The following is an 18,350-nucleotide window of genomic DNA, read 5'->3' on the forward strand; positions in this document are numbered from 1 at the left end:
GGTGCCGGAGCCGAGGGCGGTGCCGGTGCCGGGGCGGAATCGGGGGCGGGACCGGAGCCGAGGGCGGTCGTGGAGGCGCGGGTGGGCACGGGAGCTGCGGGCGGTGTCATCGCGCTGCCGCGCATCCCGAGCCGCCATGCCCGCCTTCCGGCAGGTTGGGGAGAAGCAGCTGCCGCAGGAGGTGGTGTTCATGGCCTGGTCCCCCAAGAGGGACCTCATCGCCCTGGCCAACAGAGCGGGGGAGGTGAGCGCGGGGCGGGCGTCGCGGCCCTCGGCCCCTCCGCCTTGTCCTTTTGAATTTACAGATGAACTCGCTGATGGGGCAGTGCCTGCGGCTCTAGGGTTTGAAAGGGCGTGAAATGGAGACCTCGTCTGGAGCACTGTGTCCAGTTCTGGAATCCTCCGCGTAAGATGGATATGGAACTGTTGGAACGGGTCTAGAGGAGGCTACAAGCATGATCCGAGGGCTGGAGCACCTCCCAGGACAGGCTGAGAGAGTTGGAGTTGTTCAGCCTGGAGAAGAGAAGGCTCAGGAGACCTTATAGCGACCTTCCAGTACCTGAAGGAGCTACAGGAAAGCTGGGGAGTTTAGGCTGTTTAGGAGTGTAGGCTGTTTACAAAAGCTTGTGGTGATAGGAGTAAGGGGCAATGGGTATAACCTGGAGAGAGGCAAATTTTAGACGTAAGGAGGAATTTCTTCACCATGAGGGTGGTGAGGCACTGGCACAGGTTGCCCAGGGAAGTTGTGGCTGCCCCATCCCTGGAGGTGTCCAAGGCCAGGTTGGATGGGGCCTTGGTCAGCCTGATCTAGTGGGAGGTGTCCCTGCCCATGGCAGGGGGGTTGGAATTATATGATCTTTAAGGTCTCTTCCACCCCAAGCTATTCTATGATTCTATGAAATTTCCTTTATAAATAAAATGTATTTTCAGGTATTTTTTGCCTGGAGCCAATGTGTGCAATCGTGTCTGAATGGAGACGTTGTGCTTTCAGCTGCCTTTGTTGGAGATGTGTGGGTATCCGAGCCCTGTGGGATACAGGCTCCCAGGTTCATGCAGGGCATGGCTTATCTCTGTGTTGTGTGATAGTAAAGAGTATCCTGTCCACTACATGGAATCTAAAGTGAATTATCTGCTTGAGGAGCAAGGTGTATTTAAGATGCAGGAGTTATAATGGTCAAAAAAAGGTGCATCTTGCATTGCTTAACAAACTGATATTGATGAGAGAATGTGGTTTATTTTTTGTCTTCGATGTCTTTGTAGGTTTTACTTCACCGGCTTGCAAACTTTCAACGAGTGTGGAGTTTGCCTCCAAATGAAAACACGGGAAAAGAAGTGACCGCTCTTGCTTGGAGACCAGATGGCAAAAGTAATGTTGAGTATAGGAGGTGATATGGTGCAGTAAAAATCCCGTTGGAAATGAGTGAGAGTTGTGGTCATGTTAGATGTGAAGGAAATTTTCAAGTATACTGTGTTTGGAGGGAAGGGTGGCTTAATTTTATGTAGGTTTATTCAAGGTAACAGATTTACAGTGCTGAAAGCAATTGCAAGAATATTTGTTGGGTGGATCTATATCCAAAATACTCCTTTTCAAGGTATAGCAAAACTTCCAGTTCCTAACTAAGCAGAATATTGTACATGAGTGACAAAATTTAATGTGCAAGTAGAGGTGGAGGCTCGCTGATCAAGATTGACTGAAGAGCTTAGCTTATTTTGCATAAGCTGAACTGCAGTGCCTAAAATTACTCTTAATAATACACCAGAGAAGGAGAAAAAGCTTTTCCTATCCTCAGAAATATTGTTGAAATTAGTAGCTTAATAAAGAGGAAATTAGTTATTTTTTTTACTCATTAGAGGCCATAGAATGGGAACAGTCTTCTTCCTTGATGTATAGGCAAAAAATACCTGTGTAGTTTTATAGTGAAGTTAGAGGAGTTCAAGAAATTTCTCTTTAAGTTGGTTACCTGTGATTACATGAAAGTAAGCATAGAAACATTGGCTTGCTATATGCTTTTATGGATTAATAAAGAAAAATGTAATGCAAAAGTTGCTTGGCAAGTCTTTAAGTCAAATTTTATTTTAATAAAACTCAAACCTTCCTGGTGGATGTTCTTAATATATAATTTTAGTCTCAAATTTGCAAAAACAGTAGCCTCTGCTTTATAAAAACTATTATTAGATGTGTTAGAAATGTGTTCAGTTCAACATGTAGATAAATAATTATGGGATAGTGCCTTTGACTTAAATTTATCCCTTAATATACGATGGGAGTATTAACCTTCGTTTTAATGAGTAGGTTTCAAATGTGAATTTTGAAGGACTATAAATAGACAAAGAAAATTTTGTTCAGTAATTAGCTTTGAAGATGCATTATTTTCTAGTTCAGTATAAAGTATAAAGTTTTGCACATTGGTTAATTATACATTTTATTCATATCTCTGTAGTTTTGGCTTTTGGCCTTACTGACACCAAGCGGATTATTCTGTGTGATGTAGAAAAACCTGAAAGCTTGCACTCCTTCTCTGTGGATTCATCTGTTACTTACATGCATTGGATGGAAGTAACTGAGGAAAGCAGGTGAGACTGAAACTCTAGGAGTAAATGATGGGCTATATAGGGCCACCTAACTAACAATCTATACTTAGTATGTTGCGGGTAGTCATATAATATGATATTACATAGCTGTGGCTTTTTTTTTTTTTACCACTTGGCTAAAATTTTCAGTTTTGTTAGACTAGGCATTTTTCACATGCTTATTTGAAGTGTTGATATTTTTATCTTATGGTTCTTTAGGTTATGCACAAAAAATTCAGCATGATCTTGAGCGTCCACTCTTAAGAGTTGCTTAGTGGAGTGCTAGCCTGTCTTCTGATCCAGTTCACTTCAATATGAGTTATTATTCTAATTATAATAATGTTATTATGTTCTACTTCTTTGATAGTCAGAATAAGTATTATATTTAAGTATTTATTCACTTTTGTATTCAGGATCCCTTGTTTGGTGCTTGCATCTTTCATGATGTGCATTTTCTCTAACATTCTGCCCTACCGGGAATTTTGTTCAGAGTGTACGTGCCTCAAGAAGTCAGATTGCCCCTAGTGACCATGAGCTCTGTGACATTAGACAGTTCTCAGCAGTGCTTGTGAGCTGGAGGACATCAAGGTCCCTGTTTCTCTGGTCTTACAGAATCCTCCAATGTACACCTTATTGCAGTGCAAGACAATAAGTAAATAAAAGTTATCTTAAAAAGGGAGGTGATGTAAGCCAGACTCGGGGATTCCCCCCTCTCCCTTCCAAAAGGTGCTAGTCTTAAAATAGAAAGAAAATAACTGGATCTTAAATCACTTTAGCATTTTTCTCCTGATGGGTACAGGCGTATTTCCTTATGGGGACTCTCATCTTTCTGGCATTTAAAGTGTGGTATGAAGTATTGCACTTAAGTATTCTTTTTACAGTAATGTGTATTTAGAGTGAAGCTTATTTGAGGTGTAGGGAGGCTGCACTGCATGGTTATACAGGTTTTAAACAGAAAGCCTCGGTCAGTAACTGCGTTACAGGTGATAAGGGATTTAGTGGTAAGCTACCGGGCCAGCAGATACAAACTTTGTTTTCATTTATGGCGATAAAAAAAAGATTATCCAACTTCTTCTGTTAATTTGATAAATTATTAAAGGCCTTGTAAGGGATTAGACTCTTGATATTGTAACTTCTTAATATAAATGGTGCATTGAGTATGTGCTGTAACTTTGAAGTTAGAGAGTCTCTTTCCCCCACCTATTTCTACAGCTTGGGTGGTAAAGACGGTCTTATTTCTTTTTCAGTGTTCTCACATCCTTTTACAATGCTGAGGATGAATCAAATCTCCTTTTGCCTAAATTACCCGCGCTACCAAAAAAGTAAGTGTTATACTAGTAAACTTGGGAAGATTCTGCTTGTCATTTGTTGTCATTGTTTTGGTTATTCCTCATTAGTGTTCTACACCTTTTCTGCTTGTTGTCACTGAGAATAACTATTTTGTTTTCAGTTACAGTACCACTGCAAAAATTTTCAGGTAAGAAACCATCATGTTATAACTGTTTCTTTCTTTGTTTTATTTCTTTTTCTGGCGTTGAGACAAGCTACTTAAACCTGAATCGTGTGTTTTGTGTTTTCAGTGAAGAAAAGTCAGATGAGATTATGAAGCTGCTGGGTGATGTAAGGTAAATTCTGTAGATGGGTTGTTGTGTTTTTATTGGTTGGGGTTTTTAGTTAGTTTTTGTTTTTTGTTTTTTTTTTTAAAGCTATAAAATAATGGATTAAGTGGGTTTACTTTAAGTTATTCATACTCTAATTGTAAGTGTTCTGGAGAAAGGGAATGGAATGTGTCTTTATCCATGTACAAAGACAAGGTTCAAGAATGTGTTTTAAAGTCTCTGTTTCTACCTTTTCTTCTCAATTTAGAGAGATTATAAGGCTGTTGTACTCAATAACTGTTACATTAACTTAAGTTGTTACTGCCATATGTAGTACCATATCTTCTTTTCCTTAGATGAAGATTTTTGGGTGCAATTGAAGGCTGTTGTATGTGTTACTTAAATTGACAAAGCTAAACTTAAAATTAGCTCTGAAATCAGCTGCAATTAGTGTTACTTGAAAGTAAACATCACTCACTAGGAAACACATGAGGAAGTGTAGTTTAGCAGACTGAGACTGGCTTTGTGCAGTGCTTGTGGTGCATCTTGGAGGGCATGCTTAACTGCTCTGCCTTGTTTTTCCATTTGCTTTATTTCGCTGTTCCTTACACACCCACCACTGAGAATCATCTTCTTTCATTCAAAATTTGCCTCTCTATCACCAGTTATTCCTTTTTAAGACATTGTATCTCTTCTTACAGCAGGGCTTCCTTGATAGGAAGAGAGAGGTGATGGCTTTGTGTGGTGTAGGAGCTTTCTGGATTCTGTGCTCCTTCATCCATTCAATTAATCAAATCAAGAGTTTTTCAAATTCTGTTTTGTTAAGTTCCATCTTGTTTTTATTGGAAAAATTTTCCTTTAACATATATTTAGGTGTATGACAGGCAGAAGTTGCAGCTGACTTTTTTGTATTTATAAGTGTACACGGAAAACGTTCTCATTTTTTTTGTTGGAGAGCGTTACTGCTCACTGTAATGTGAGCAAATACGGATAGTTGAAGATGTATGGGTGTATGAGACCAATAGGCAACATCTCTGTCCAAAGTTTAATGTTTTAAACATAGACAAAAAGGGAGAGGTTGCACAGAAGCTTCTTCCCAAGTCACTTTAGTAAGTTGGTAATAAGGGGGCAAAACACAGACCTGTCTGTCCCAGACCCTGGCTTTCATTTTCTGGTGCAGTTGTTACTTGTGGCTGTTCTTTGCTGCTCCATCCTTTTCAAATATTTATTGCCCTACCGGCTTTGCTGAGAAGTGCCTCTGAGTAACCAGGAGGAGCTTACTCTGCATGTAGTTAGAATAAACTGAGGGCAATATGAAAATAAATTTGTAAGAATGCTTTGTGGTTTGTATTGGTAGCTAGGCTGTTGCTAGAAACTGTTACTTTTTTTCCTTCTAGAAGGTATAACATTAGTGAAGAAGGAGTTCCGTGCCTAAAGGGTTATGTATTCCCTGTTCTCTCAGTTAATTTAGTAATAATGCTCTTTCTGTAAGTGCTAGAGGCAGATCTTATCAATGAAACTCAAGCAAATAATTGTTTTGGTTTTAAATTTCTTGGATCATAGACAGTAGTATGGTGTTCGGTTTTGTTTGGTGATCTTTTGGAGGATCTTTAGTGAAGGGATGGGATTTAAATATTAAGGATTCTATTTGTATGCATTACAATTTGCTTCAGTAATCTCAACACATTGTTTTCTATTTTTATAGGCTCAATGCTCTTGTTCTTGGTGGCAACTCAGGATTTATTGAGATTTATGCTTATGGGATGTTCAAGATCGCTACAGTAGCTGGGGTACATTCTGTTCCTTTCCATGTTTTTTCTTCCTAGTATACTAAACTACAGCTGAATTGAATGAAGAAACACATATGTATACTTACATGTAAATTAAACTGGGTTGTTGAAGTTTAAAGAAAGGAAGAGTTGTTCCTCTCGGTTGGGTTGTGTGGTTATTGTTAGAAAGACATTCTAACTCTGGCTGTTTTAACATTTTGTTTGAGATGAAACAAGGCTCAACACTAATCCACAGTAAAAAGAGGGCTTCTGTTCCTGAGCAGTAGCTGAAAATTTCACTTTGTTTTTGCATGCTGTTGAATGCAGCCTTCTTTATATGTGAAAGTGTTTGAGCAATTAATACATCTTAGAAGAAATGCAATATTTCATTAACTTCCAAACTGGAATACTTCAGGTGGCAGGTTCTTGCCGTGGACTGTGTTTGTCGAGCGATTTGAAATCGCTATCGGTTATCACAGAGATACAAGGCTCTTTGGACAGCGAAGCAGAGATAACATATTTTCAGGCAAGTGGAGTACTTTTAAAATGCTCTTTGAAGTTGCTTTTTTAATTACTTTCTGATAGCTTTATTGCTTTCCCTTTATTTGCAAAAGAAACACAAACTACCATTTCCAGCCTTTCCAATATTCACCCTAATTTCAATTTTGGATTTATCATGTTAAGATGCAATTTCACTGTTGAGGCTGATGATGATGGTGATCTGAGGCATTCTTTTAAAATATTACTTTAAATACAACATTCATTTATTCAATTAAAGTTAAATTATTCAGACTTTCTTCATTCTGCACACAACAGCATAGAAGCAATGCTGTTGATTGAGTCTGTCCAGAACAGTCATCCTTAAAACTGTTAGAACCCCCAAACAAAGAAGTTCATCGGGAGTTTCTATAAATGCATTTAAAACGTTTATTGCCCCTTTGAATTAAATGTATATCCCTTCTTAAAATCAACTTTAGGGAAACGATAAATAACAGTTTTTCCTGTAAGTCCTTCCCATTTAACTTTTAATTTCTAAAATCTAAAATTTCTTAAAAGACAAATCATCTGTTAACTATTTCTTGTTTCATTTGTTATAGCTGGACACTAGTCTCTTATCAAGTTACTTACCTGAGGTAACTCGAATGGCCCGGAAGTTTACTCATATTTCAACTCTATTACAGGTACAGTTGTGTAAATATATCTTTTTAATATCACAGCAAGTAAAATAAATGTTTTCTATTGGGAAGCTTAAGCTGGTTTTCAGTAAATGCACAGCTGTAACTTGGAATTTGATGATAAATTTTACATAGTATCTACAGTATATTTTCGTGTTGTATTGTTACATCTGGTTCTTGGATGTGTTTTGAAAGAGAGGAGGAATAGTGCTAATGTCTGCATCTGTATTATAGTATATAAAGTTGTCATTGACGTGCATGTGTGAAGCGTGGGAAGAGATATTGATGCAGATGGACTCACGGCTGACAAAGTTTGTACAGGTACTGCGGTATAAACCATTCTTTTGGAAAAATGCTTTTTGTAGTACTTCTGTTGTTCTTGTTAACATACTGCATATCTTAGTGTTGATTAAGCATAATCCCTCCAGATTACGAATTTCTAAGTTCAGGGGTAACCTGGAAGCTATTGCATGTGAAGTCCTCTGATAATGAAGATATCTGGATACTACTTTATTTTATTTATTCTAAGTTATTCAAAAGTGATAATTTTCAGCTTGCACAACTATTGATCAGTTGCTTTATATTTAAGGTTGTGCTCTTGATACTTTAGTCATTGATGAACTGAATACTGTAAATGTTGAGTAACAGCCCGTCAGCACTTAGAGCCTAATTCAGTACAGCATGTAGAACAGCCGTGGTTAAGATGCTCTTGGATTTGCTTAAATTTTGTGTTCATGGACCATGGCTAGAGTTAGTGGAATCAAATAATTTACTTATTTATTTAGAATAGATTCTTGGTGATGGTAAACTGCTTAGAATTTTTACTGGGTAATGCAATTGAAAATAACTTAAAATACTAGAAAATTTGTAGTGATCAGTAGTTTGATTTCAGCATTCAAGGATATGGCTGTGTTTTCTGAAATACTTTAACTGAAGCTTCTGTGGGATTATGTGGTAACCTGGATTTAATCTCTTTACCAATCTATTTCAATCATTTTGACTGACAGGAAAAGAATACAACCACTTCTGTTCAGGATGAGTTTATGCAGCTGTTGTTATGGGGCAAAGCAAGGTAGTTACTGTTGTTTTATGTGAATATGCATTTGCATTTGATATTGAAATACAAAATGAATGTGTATTTGGTTCTCTCCCCACCCCTTTCAGTCTGGAACTTCAGGCATTACTAATGAACCAACTAACAGTAAAGGTATGCTATATTTTTTAGTGTATTAAAAGAATTTATTTCAGTATCTTTTAATCACTGTGAAGTTAACTGAACATTATTTTATGTTTGTGTTTCTATTTCATCAGGGTTTAAAAAAGCTTGGTCAGTCCATAGAGTCTTCCTATTCCAGTATACAAAAGTTGGTTGTAAGTCATTTGCAGAGGTAAGTCACAGAGTGTCCAATGAATTATAGATAAAACGGCATATTGTATGTTTTTCTAAATGACAGTATGCTGTGTTGGTGGTTCTTTGTATGTAGGTGCACTGGTGCGTAGGAAGTGATCATGGCTAAATGTACTATTTTACTTTTGGGTAATGAAGAACTGTTGAAGTATTTTGAATAATGATACGCTTGTATATCACTGCCTAGAGTTGTCAGACCAACTCTGTGTAGTGGCTAAAATCATTAGAACAGTGTTTCCTTTTCTGTGATTTGATACTTCAATTTTTGTAGGCAAGACTACTTTATAAAGCTTTCCACTTCACACATTAAATGATAAAAAGTAGCATTCAGTGAAACAGTGGATTTCCAAAGGGTGATTGAAAGATTGTTTTGCTCTGCCTTTCTAGTGGCTCTGAGGCCCTGTTGTACCACCTGAGTGAATTGAAAGGAATGGCTTTATGGAAACAAAAATATGAGTCTCTGGGATTAGATGCATCTGGAATTGAAGGTACAGTAGTGTGTTCTACTTACCCACTCTTAAGCTTTCAAAAGTGAAAGCAATAATAATAGCTTGTTCTTTTTGCAGAGGCTATTACTGCTGTTGGTTCCTTCATCCTGAAAGCAAATGAGCTGCTTCAGTAAGTATAGAGTATGGAGAATTTAAAAAATGTACCTACTGAGCCTTGTATATAAGGGGAAGCATGTGGCTGGGAGTGGAGGAAATTTGGAGATCTAGTAATTTCTTTTCCTGTTTCTTGCTCAGAGTTATTGACAGTAGTATGAAAAACTTCAAAGCCTTTTTCCGATGGCTGTATGTAGGTAAGCTTGATGACATAGTAAGTATCCACTATCTGTTTTATGTTGTAAGCATTGAAATGTCACCAGGTGATTAGTTATCAGCATCTATCTAGTTCTATTATAAAAGATTTCTGGACATCTAAAAGGTTACAGTTTGAGGCAAGAATAATTATAATATTAAACATGTAGATTGTAAATTTCATAGTTCTCAATTAAACTTTGTGTGCTTACAGTGGATATTGTATATACTTATCCTGTAATGTTACTCCGAACTGCTGTCTGCTTCTTGAGCTGGTCTTGACTTGGGTTAGATTAAAGGATTTTCCTTCAGATTTGGTGTAAACTAAATGTAGTCTTAGCTCTCCATTACTCTGTCACTAGCTGTAGGGTTGTGCACAGATGCAAGCAGTCTCCGAATGTTTGGATGAGCTTAAAAGCCGCTGCCAGTTGTAGCTGGGTAGCTCAGGTAGAATGTTAAAAGGTAGGGCAGAATGCTGTGTTTTAGCCTACTTGCTTTTATAAAGTGATTATAAATAGATCTGTAATTTTAATTGATCTTTTTAGAACTACTTTACAAAAAACTAAGCAATCTTACCAGATACTGTAAAAGCATGAGAAATGCAGTGTTAGCATTTACTGGCAGGAATACAATAACTTTAATTTTAAAATTGCAGGAAGAAGAACTATCAGGGTTCTCTGCCATAACGTTAGAAAAGTCATTATTTAAATGTTTACTGTGTTTGCTTGTGTTGAAAGTAAACAGAGAACTGTTTATCTAAGCCACACTGATGTACAGTTACTTCTGTGCAATTCTCTTAAAATGCATTATTCCGGGCATGACAATATTCATGTGGGTTTTTAATATATATCCATTTTACTACACCTAGTATACACTTGAGTAAATTTTTATGAACCCTTTTTGTAATAACCTTATCTCAGTCTTGTACAGGGTATGATGCAGTTGGGAAAGATGAAAGATAAGAATAGTCCAACATTTGTATAGTAAGGTAGTAGAGCAAGTGAGTTTTAATTTCAATCTCAATTCATAATTCTTCATTCTTGACTCTTTTGTGTCTCACAAATAATTCCTTCCTATTTTATCATCTGTGTCTTCTATGGCCATGGAAAATTAAGAATTTTAGGAAAATGTATTAATATTAATACAGTAAGAGTGTATTTTTTTCCTCAGCCATGTTGAGGATGTCAGAAGATCACGTGCTTCCAGAGCTGAACAAGGTAGTAACAACATCTTCTAATAAATAGTGGTATACTTTTGTGTTCTGCTTGAATGATAGAGAAAGATTAACTATCAGTTTTTGTTCCAAACTTAAAAGATAGTGCCTTTGTCATTTTTTTAAGAAAGTTGATGCCTTCTGATTCACTCTAATCTGCCATCTTACATGAATTACTTTTTCTGTTTTCTTTGTTAATGGTACTCTTACTAGTACACTGTATGTGAATGTGAGACTTCTGTGTATAGCAGTTCCTTACGTGCCCTAAATACTAAGTTAACTAGAATGGGATTTTAACATCTTTGCCAGTGCCCTGGTAGAGGAGATGCAGGAGATCTCTGCATCAAATTTGCAGACACCACCACACTGGGTAAACCAGTTAATACACTCTACTGCAGAGGTGCCTTCTCGAGGGAAATTGATAGAGACCTTGTGAAGTTCAATAAGAATGAATACAGGTTTCTGTCCTGGGGCAGAGTGTCCCCTTGCAATTGCACAGCGGGGCCCCAGCTGGCTGGGGAGCAGCTCTGCTGAGATGGACTTGAGGATTTCAGCAAAGGCAAGAGCAGCTAGAGCTATATTAACAGGAGCACGTCCAGGAGGTCAGATCACATCTGGAATACTTGCTGAAGTTTGGGGTCCTCATGCTCAAGACACAATAAACTGGAGTGAGTTGAGCAGAGGGCTCCCACACAGGTTGGAGGCTGGAACATTTGCCCTGGGTGAGAGCAGGCTGAGGGAGCTGTGTTTATTCAGCCTACAGAACATGTTTTCTGTGCTCGATGAAATGTATTTCTTATGGTTTGCTTTTTGCACCATTTTTTTTCCTTTTAGATGACTCAAAAAGATATTACATTTGTGGCTGATTTTCTTACTGAACACTTCAATGAGGTATGTTATATTGGTTTGCTAAGTACAACATCTGACTGTTTTTCTGCTGCCAAGAATTGAATCTGGAAAAGTCTTATAATAAAATAATTCAATCATCTTTTTGTACACTACTCCTCATTAACTTTGTGCTTAAATAATGATTTTGTTTGCATTATTTTTCAGGCACCAGAACTTTACAATCGTAAAGGAAAATACTTCAATGTGGAGAGAGTTGGTCAGGTAAAGAACTGGGGAAAAAATGGAAAAAAGGATAAATGAGAAAAATCTTTAAATGGAGAAGCTTTTAAAGCTATGCCTATTTTTCTTCTCTGTCTCTTTTGCTCTGTTGCACATTTTGGTAATGGTAGAGTATTTTTAATTATTCTCCACTATTATCAGGAAAAGGAATCTTTAAAAAAATCATCTTACAGATTTACCTTACACACCCTGCGTTTTTAGGAAAAGAGTGAAACTCCTTTGCAGCCAACCATAGTAATGTAAAACTGAAACATATCTGTTGTCTTTATGCCATTAATCACTGATTTCAAAACATTTGTGCTCAAACTTGATTAAAAAAAATCTGTTTCTTATGGAAATATCACAATATGATCTTGGACAATAGTTGACTTTTCTTTTTGTTTCTAGAAGGAGTGGAATATTTGGTTTTAAGACTAGGGCATGTTAGATTGAGAAGAAATATGTAACAGACTTGTGAGGGGCAATGTTGGAGGTAAATCCTAATGTCCCTTATTCCTAAAGTGCAGTCTTACAAATGTTGTTTTCTTTTCTAGTACTTGAAAGATGAAGATGATGACCTTGTATCACCACCTAATACAGAGGGAAACCAGTGGTTTAACTTTCTTAAAAATAGTACTCATCTTAAAGGTAGTGTGTGCTTTAATAAAAAGTGAAAGTGATTCACACATACATAGAATATAACAAATGTAGAAGAGTTAATCTGTTTTTTCATGCTTAGGAATTATTTATGTTATTTCATGATAGTCATGGGTCTGCATCTAAGCAGGATGGAATAAGCGGGCCTTGTTATTTTACACAGTTTTTATGTAGCTACTTACCCAGTCAATTACCATTTTATGGGCGTTTGAAGTTTCCTACCTTTTATGTACTGGCCTCAGAAATGTTGTCCTAGAAGGAATTCCAGGAGATGTCTATTTTAGGTCATATACTGAGGGGAAGCATCCCAACTTGTTCTCTTTGACTGGAGTCAAAGGCTATAGTTTGTTAATTAGTGGTGAAAAGGAAGTGAGCGACTAACAAGTTGATGGTGAAAATGATTCTTGTTTAACTTCAGAAACCATAACCTGTAAAACTTTAAGCTCTCTTGTAATAGAATTTGCTATAGCTGCCTTTTGCTGCCTATTTAATTCAGTATAAAGAGAGGAAATGGTAGCATTTTTATTTGGAAAAAGCAGTATTTAGAAAATGTATTTTTTGACATTCTTTGAAAATATGCTTGGTACATTAAATGCAGAGGCTACTTCTCTGGTCATTTCTATAAGTACCCAAGATTTGTGACTGTAGAGATGTTTGAGTGTTTTTGTTGATATTAATTTGGCAAGTACTGAGAAGTCAATCTCATTCTCAGAACTGTAAGTTTTATAGGTCAAGTAATGCTTCTGTGATTGACACTTTCTACCCTTCTTTTGGGTTTCGTATTGCTTTTTTAGTTGGTGTAATATTTGTTATTTTTCCGCTTAAACATTGGAAAAGAAACAAGTCACGTATTTAAAATGAGTAGTAAGATTTATCCCAAAAGCTAAATGTCTTCTTACAAAGTAGCTTTTCTCATAAGAATGATTCAGTCCTATTGAAGCCAAATCATATTATAAGAAATATGGAAATCATTTTGCTTAAACAAGATATTTTATGACACCTGTGTTTCTAGCACTTGGGTAAATTAAATTCTGAAATTTTGAGTGGACTGCAAAGAAAAATTGAAGGTGCAGGCAGGCCTCCGTTTCTCATTGGTTTATCTCATTTCATATTGTAGTCCATTAGTTATTTGAGTTATAATTTATAATCGGGAAATAATTTAGGTGTTCACCTAATCCAACCAAAGCAAGGCTAATCTTGAAGCTAGGCTGTGTTGCTAAAGGCATTGTGTAAGGCTGTGCGTGCAAAGACAGAGACCCTGCAGCCTCTTTAGGCACTCTGTTCCAGTGACTAACCTGTCCTTGTGAAAACCTTTTTACTTATATCTGATTAGAATTTCCTTTGCTGGAGTTTCTTTTGCATCTTCTGCTCTCTGTGCTTGCACCTTTGAAAATCGTGTCTTTTGTAACTCCTGCTTTAGGCAGCGGAAGAGACCAGTAGGTTCCTCCTTTTTAGCCCTCGCTTCTCTAGGCTGAACAAACCCAGTCCCCTCAATTTCTTCTCCTAAAGCATATGCTGTAGCCCTGCAACCATCTTACTGACCCTCCACTGGCTCATTCCAGTTTTTCACTTTAATAACAGTGTAGCGTGTTTTTATAGAGATACAAGCATTTTTAAAATGAGCTTTATTTGTTTACAGAAAGTCCACTTCTGTTTCCCTACTACCCTGAGAAGTCACTGCATTTTGTCAAAAGGCAAATGGAAGGGGTCATTGATCAGTGTTTACAAAAGCCAGCGGTAAGTTCAGTTTATATAAATGATAACTGTCTCTAAGGGGTAGCAGTTGGCTGAAGGTGGTAGTAGTCATGCATAGTAAAGCCTGAAGTTTCAATCTTTGCTTTCAAGTCCCTCCAGCTTGGGTGGTAGCATTTGTCCAGCTTTACCAGTGCTGGGATGTCTCAAGCCTTTGGCTAGGGACAGTGGAATGGGGCATTTTTTGTTTTGTGTCTTCTGGTTGCATGTTACTGGGATCTATTTTTAATGTTAATTAGTGTGGTGTATGTGCTGTGTACTAGATAACTGTGTTAGTTTGCAATAAGTTAATCTATATATTATGAAGAAAAATGTAGCATGTATCAAATGACAGTAGTATTTGCATTAGGGATGCTTATTCCAGCATAAATGTTGGTGGATTTTTCTTTTGGATGTACTCAACTGTTTTTCAGTTGGTTGTTTTTTTTTCGTCTTAAAATATATAATTATGAATAACTGCTACTTTTTTTGGCCTATTTTTGTTCTGTTTGTTAGGATGTAATTGGAAAATCAGTGCATCAAGCAGTCTGCATGTCTCTCTACAAAATATCTCAAAGGTATTTCTTTTAATTTTTTTCTAAAGTTGAATTGCACAGAATTACAGTAGCATTTTCTAAATGGTTCTGTTTTTTTCCTTTTCAGTGAAGATTCCACTCCTCAATTATTTAAACTACCATTTCTGTAAGTATGCTGCTTGTTATTCCTTGTTCTGGGTCATTTACTGATTGTTAGAACTTGACCTAAATTTTCATTTCCTTCTCTTACATTATAGGTGGAATGACAAAACATCAAATATACATTATGTTCTCTTCACAATATTAGAAAACTCTATTTCTAAAATATACATTTTAAGGAGAAATACTGATACTTCCAGGTAAGACAGGGAGGCGGGAAAAGTGGTTTGCGAGCTTCAGCGCATTTATGCAGAGACAATAACAATTTGAATCTTTTTGTAGAAGAAGGAATGAGCAGCATGAATCAGATCTTTCTTGGCTACTAGAGAAAATGAGGAGGACATTAGGAAACGTAGTAGGAAACTGCAGCATGAGTTTGTTTTGTATTAGACTCAGAAAATCTAATCAAAAAGACCCAAAATAGTTTTAGGCTTAGGAGATTAAAAATCAGTCTCCCTTCATTTTACTCCTCACAGAACTACTTGTGCAAACTTGTGAAAAATTACAGGGAATCTTGCTTTCAGTGTTGCTTCGTCTTACTGTAAATGTTCTTTGATTAAGCCGTTGGTGTCTGTAATTTAATACTCTAAGGAAAAATGGGAGGTGGACTCATTGGTACAACAAAAAGACTACATCTCTTCGGGGTGTAGATTTGTGTACCTTCAGGAGTTTGTGTCCAAGATGCTGCCTAGTTGTTCTGATACAACTGTTTAAGATGCATTCTGTCAATGGGATCATTGAAATGACCTGGGTTTAGAAAACAACAAAAACTCCTCTCTGTAAAATACTGATTTTTTTTTTTTATTATTATTTTTATTTTATTATCTGTGTCATTCAGTTTGAGGAGATAGTGAATTGTGATAGGGGTGGGAATTTTTAAGGCAGTTTTACTGCTGCAGAAAACACATGGTGAAACTGTCTTTTGTGTTTACAGTTAAGAGCTGTTGATGACAAAATTATCCTGTTTCCTCCCTCATTTGTATCCAAAACAGTTTAAACTAATTTTCTGTAGATTGGAGTAACAAGTAACCTAACAAACCTGAGACTAGGACAATTGAGTTCAGTAAAGGAGGACTGTGTCCCACAACTCACGTGCTATTTCCCATTTGACTCCCATTAGTCACATTTTGCTGGGGGGCAGAAGAAATCGGGAGTTTCCTAACCACCAGTTACGTCATTTTGGGATATAGCTGTGTATTGTGCTAAGCTTCGATGAGTTCACACCGCAGTTGCCTTACAGATTTTTGTATTCTTTATGAATGGAAAAGAAATTAGTCGCTGAGATAATGGACTCTTTTGTTCTAGGTCTGTCAGTAATGGAATTCTTGCAGTAGAGTTTGGAAACTTCTTGAACAACAGTATAAGGGAGACCTCTGATTCAAGGTCAGTGTCTTTGATTTTTCTTCCAGAGTTTCAGATTGTTAAATTGAAGATGATGTTTTCTAGTGCTTATTTTACACTAACTTCTCAGGCTTTATAGTTTTGGATTTTATCCTGCAAATTACTACTTCAGATGCTGAAACAGCTTGTAGTCCCTGAGTGAGTCAGGCTGTAGGAAATGGCACAGGTGCATGAAGCTGCAGGCTTGGTAGAGTCTTTTTTTGCACTTCATCTTAAGGTCGTGTAAATTTTAGTTTTCTAGTTGGAAACTAGAGCGTTAGCACACTTTCAAGAAACAAAGCTAGCTGGAAATAGCTTTTTCTTATATCTGTGATGTTCTTTTTAGTAAGATAGGGTGAAATCCTCATATCCTGAATGAAGGCAGCTTAGAAGGCATGGAGACTAAGCTCATCCTTTTTCATGTAGAAAGGCCAAATGTGATTTCCCTCAGAACCTTCAGTTGTGTAAATTTTCTTTGATGTTTGTGTTTACTGTTTCTTTCATTTCACCTGAAATGAGAAAAAAATAAGATTGCTAGTCAGTGGAGTTTTTCCTTCAGCATATTTATTCTTGTGTAACACAGAAGTCTGCCATGATTATGGCTGTCTTTTAGTGTCTTAGCTGCGTGACTGACCTGTTTTATCATTTATAGTAAAGCTCACTGTTAACTATTGAATGTTTTTTTAACATGAGTGCAACTTAAAAGCGAATAAAGAACTAGACTATTTTTATTCTTTGATGCTTTTCAACTATTTTTCCTGTAGATGCTATAGTTGTTTAGATGCACACTTCTATGATGACGAAACTGTAACAGTAGTTCTGAAGGAGAGTGTGGAACAAGAGGGGAAGGAGAGAATCTTGGCTCAGCTGCCTTTATCTTCAGTATACACAACTAAGGACGAAGATAGGGAATTCATCTGGGATTCCACTAAAAGGTACTGAAAAACCTCAGGCAAGTCTGAAATTGCAGAACTGAGTAGCAGATTAATCAATATTCTAATTGTGTACAATTACTCATACTTCGTGTATGTGTGACTATTTTAAAGACAAAACCTCCTTTTGCGTTGAGAAGAGTGGGATGGAAGCTTCCTAAACTGTTTAGTTTGTGTTTTCTGGGGGTTGAGTTGGTTTTCCTTTTTTGAGTCCAAATACCACCTGTGTATGTGGCTCTCATGAAATGGGGGGACCTATTGAAAATGTTCTGTCAGATCCAGAAACCTTTCTCCCTTTACAGGATGCTAACTTTGCTGATCAGAATACTTAAATTTAAGATTTTTCAGCATATTTAATCATACATCTCTGCTGTCTAATAAGAATACACAGATATGTCTTCATCTTTTCCCTGGTAGTCATATGTAGAACTCAGCCTTGGATTGTTGCATCTCTGTCTTGGCATAGGGCGAGGAGAGCACCTAGAAGTGAACACACACAGAAGGCTTATGTAGTGCAAGCTGTGTCTTTTAGTTGTTATGCCTCACTTGCTTTTTCGTTTTCTCTCTAAGCCTCTCTGGTGGAATGCTTAAGATATATATTTTTACCTCAGAAAGAGGTAAAGAGCCATGCTGACCTGTAAATATTTTCTTTTTTAATGCCACGAAAAGAAACTGTGTATTGAAGAAAGAACAGAAAATATTAAAACCAAGTTCAATCTAATCCTGGCTACTATAATAGGCAGGGAGTTCCTTCATACAGTCCCTATGGGTTGGGGTTAACTGGAGTGATACACCTTTGAAAGGTCATGGAGGCCAAACTTCTGCGTAAGTGGAGGCATTCCCTCCAGGACTTTGTTCAGCAACTCCTCTTCTTGCAGAGATGTTTGAAGGAAGGCCATCCTCATCCTCCTGCTGTAGCTGTTACTTGTGGGAAGATCAGGCTTTACAACTCCTTTCTCACTTGCTGTAATCCACGTGCCGTGTCTCCACGGTTGCATTCCCTGCTCTAGGGTATCTGTAGCAGAGTTATGATGGTTTCCAATGCTTATCTGCTTGTTGCATACGATATGATAGAATTTAGACATAAACGAGACTGATTGAGCTTTTTCTTGGTACTGGAAATGTTTCTTAGGTACTAGTATTGTGCTTTTTTTCTTGGCTGTGTGCAGATTGGATGAGCAAAGTGATGAGATACCCACACATACTGTCGTCTTGGAGAGTCAGTGGAGAGTGCTGGAGAATATGAAAGCTCAGTATGTGGCTGTAAATGGCATTAGAAGAGTTTCCTGCGTGGTGAGTACAGTATCTGTGAACAAG

General features: G+C 37.3%; 1 protein-coding gene across 1 annotated transcript in view; it reads left to right on the top strand.

Moving 5' to 3' along the window:
• Positions 1-32: 32 nt before the first annotated feature.
• ANAPC4 (anaphase promoting complex subunit 4) overlaps positions 33-18,350 on the top strand; it is a 23,184-nt gene continuing 4,866 nt past the window's right edge. Inside the window, exons 1-27 of the mRNA XM_009565456.2 lie at positions 33-244; positions 1,261-1,366; positions 2,442-2,574; positions 3,819-3,893; positions 4,022-4,048; positions 4,152-4,196; positions 5,875-5,959; positions 6,354-6,464; positions 7,036-7,119; positions 7,348-7,434; positions 8,121-8,185; positions 8,278-8,320; positions 8,425-8,501; positions 8,909-9,009; positions 9,088-9,139; positions 9,265-9,320; positions 10,489-10,535; positions 11,366-11,422; positions 11,585-11,641; positions 12,193-12,286; positions 13,935-14,032; positions 14,543-14,604; positions 14,690-14,728; positions 14,820-14,921; positions 16,027-16,104; positions 16,866-17,036; positions 18,203-18,326. Coding sequence (XP_009563751.2) covers positions 137-244; positions 1,261-1,366; positions 2,442-2,574; positions 3,819-3,893; positions 4,022-4,048; positions 4,152-4,196; positions 5,875-5,959; positions 6,354-6,464; positions 7,036-7,119; positions 7,348-7,434; positions 8,121-8,185; positions 8,278-8,320; positions 8,425-8,501; positions 8,909-9,009; positions 9,088-9,139; positions 9,265-9,320; positions 10,489-10,535; positions 11,366-11,422; positions 11,585-11,641; positions 12,193-12,286; positions 13,935-14,032; positions 14,543-14,604; positions 14,690-14,728; positions 14,820-14,921; positions 16,027-16,104; positions 16,866-17,036; positions 18,203-18,326 — 2,184 coding nt within the window. The 5' untranslated portion in view covers positions 33-136. The remainder of the gene's footprint in view (positions 245-1,260; positions 1,367-2,441; positions 2,575-3,818; positions 3,894-4,021; positions 4,049-4,151; positions 4,197-5,874; positions 5,960-6,353; positions 6,465-7,035; positions 7,120-7,347; positions 7,435-8,120; positions 8,186-8,277; positions 8,321-8,424; positions 8,502-8,908; positions 9,010-9,087; positions 9,140-9,264; positions 9,321-10,488; positions 10,536-11,365; positions 11,423-11,584; positions 11,642-12,192; positions 12,287-13,934; positions 14,033-14,542; positions 14,605-14,689; positions 14,729-14,819; positions 14,922-16,026; positions 16,105-16,865; positions 17,037-18,202; positions 18,327-18,350) is intronic.

The sequence above is a fragment of the Cuculus canorus genome, chromosome 4 (genome assembly GCF_017976375.1).
Source record: "Cuculus canorus isolate bCucCan1 chromosome 4, bCucCan1.pri, whole genome shotgun sequence".
Classification (NCBI taxonomy): domain Eukaryota; kingdom Metazoa; phylum Chordata; class Aves; order Cuculiformes; family Cuculidae; genus Cuculus; species Cuculus canorus.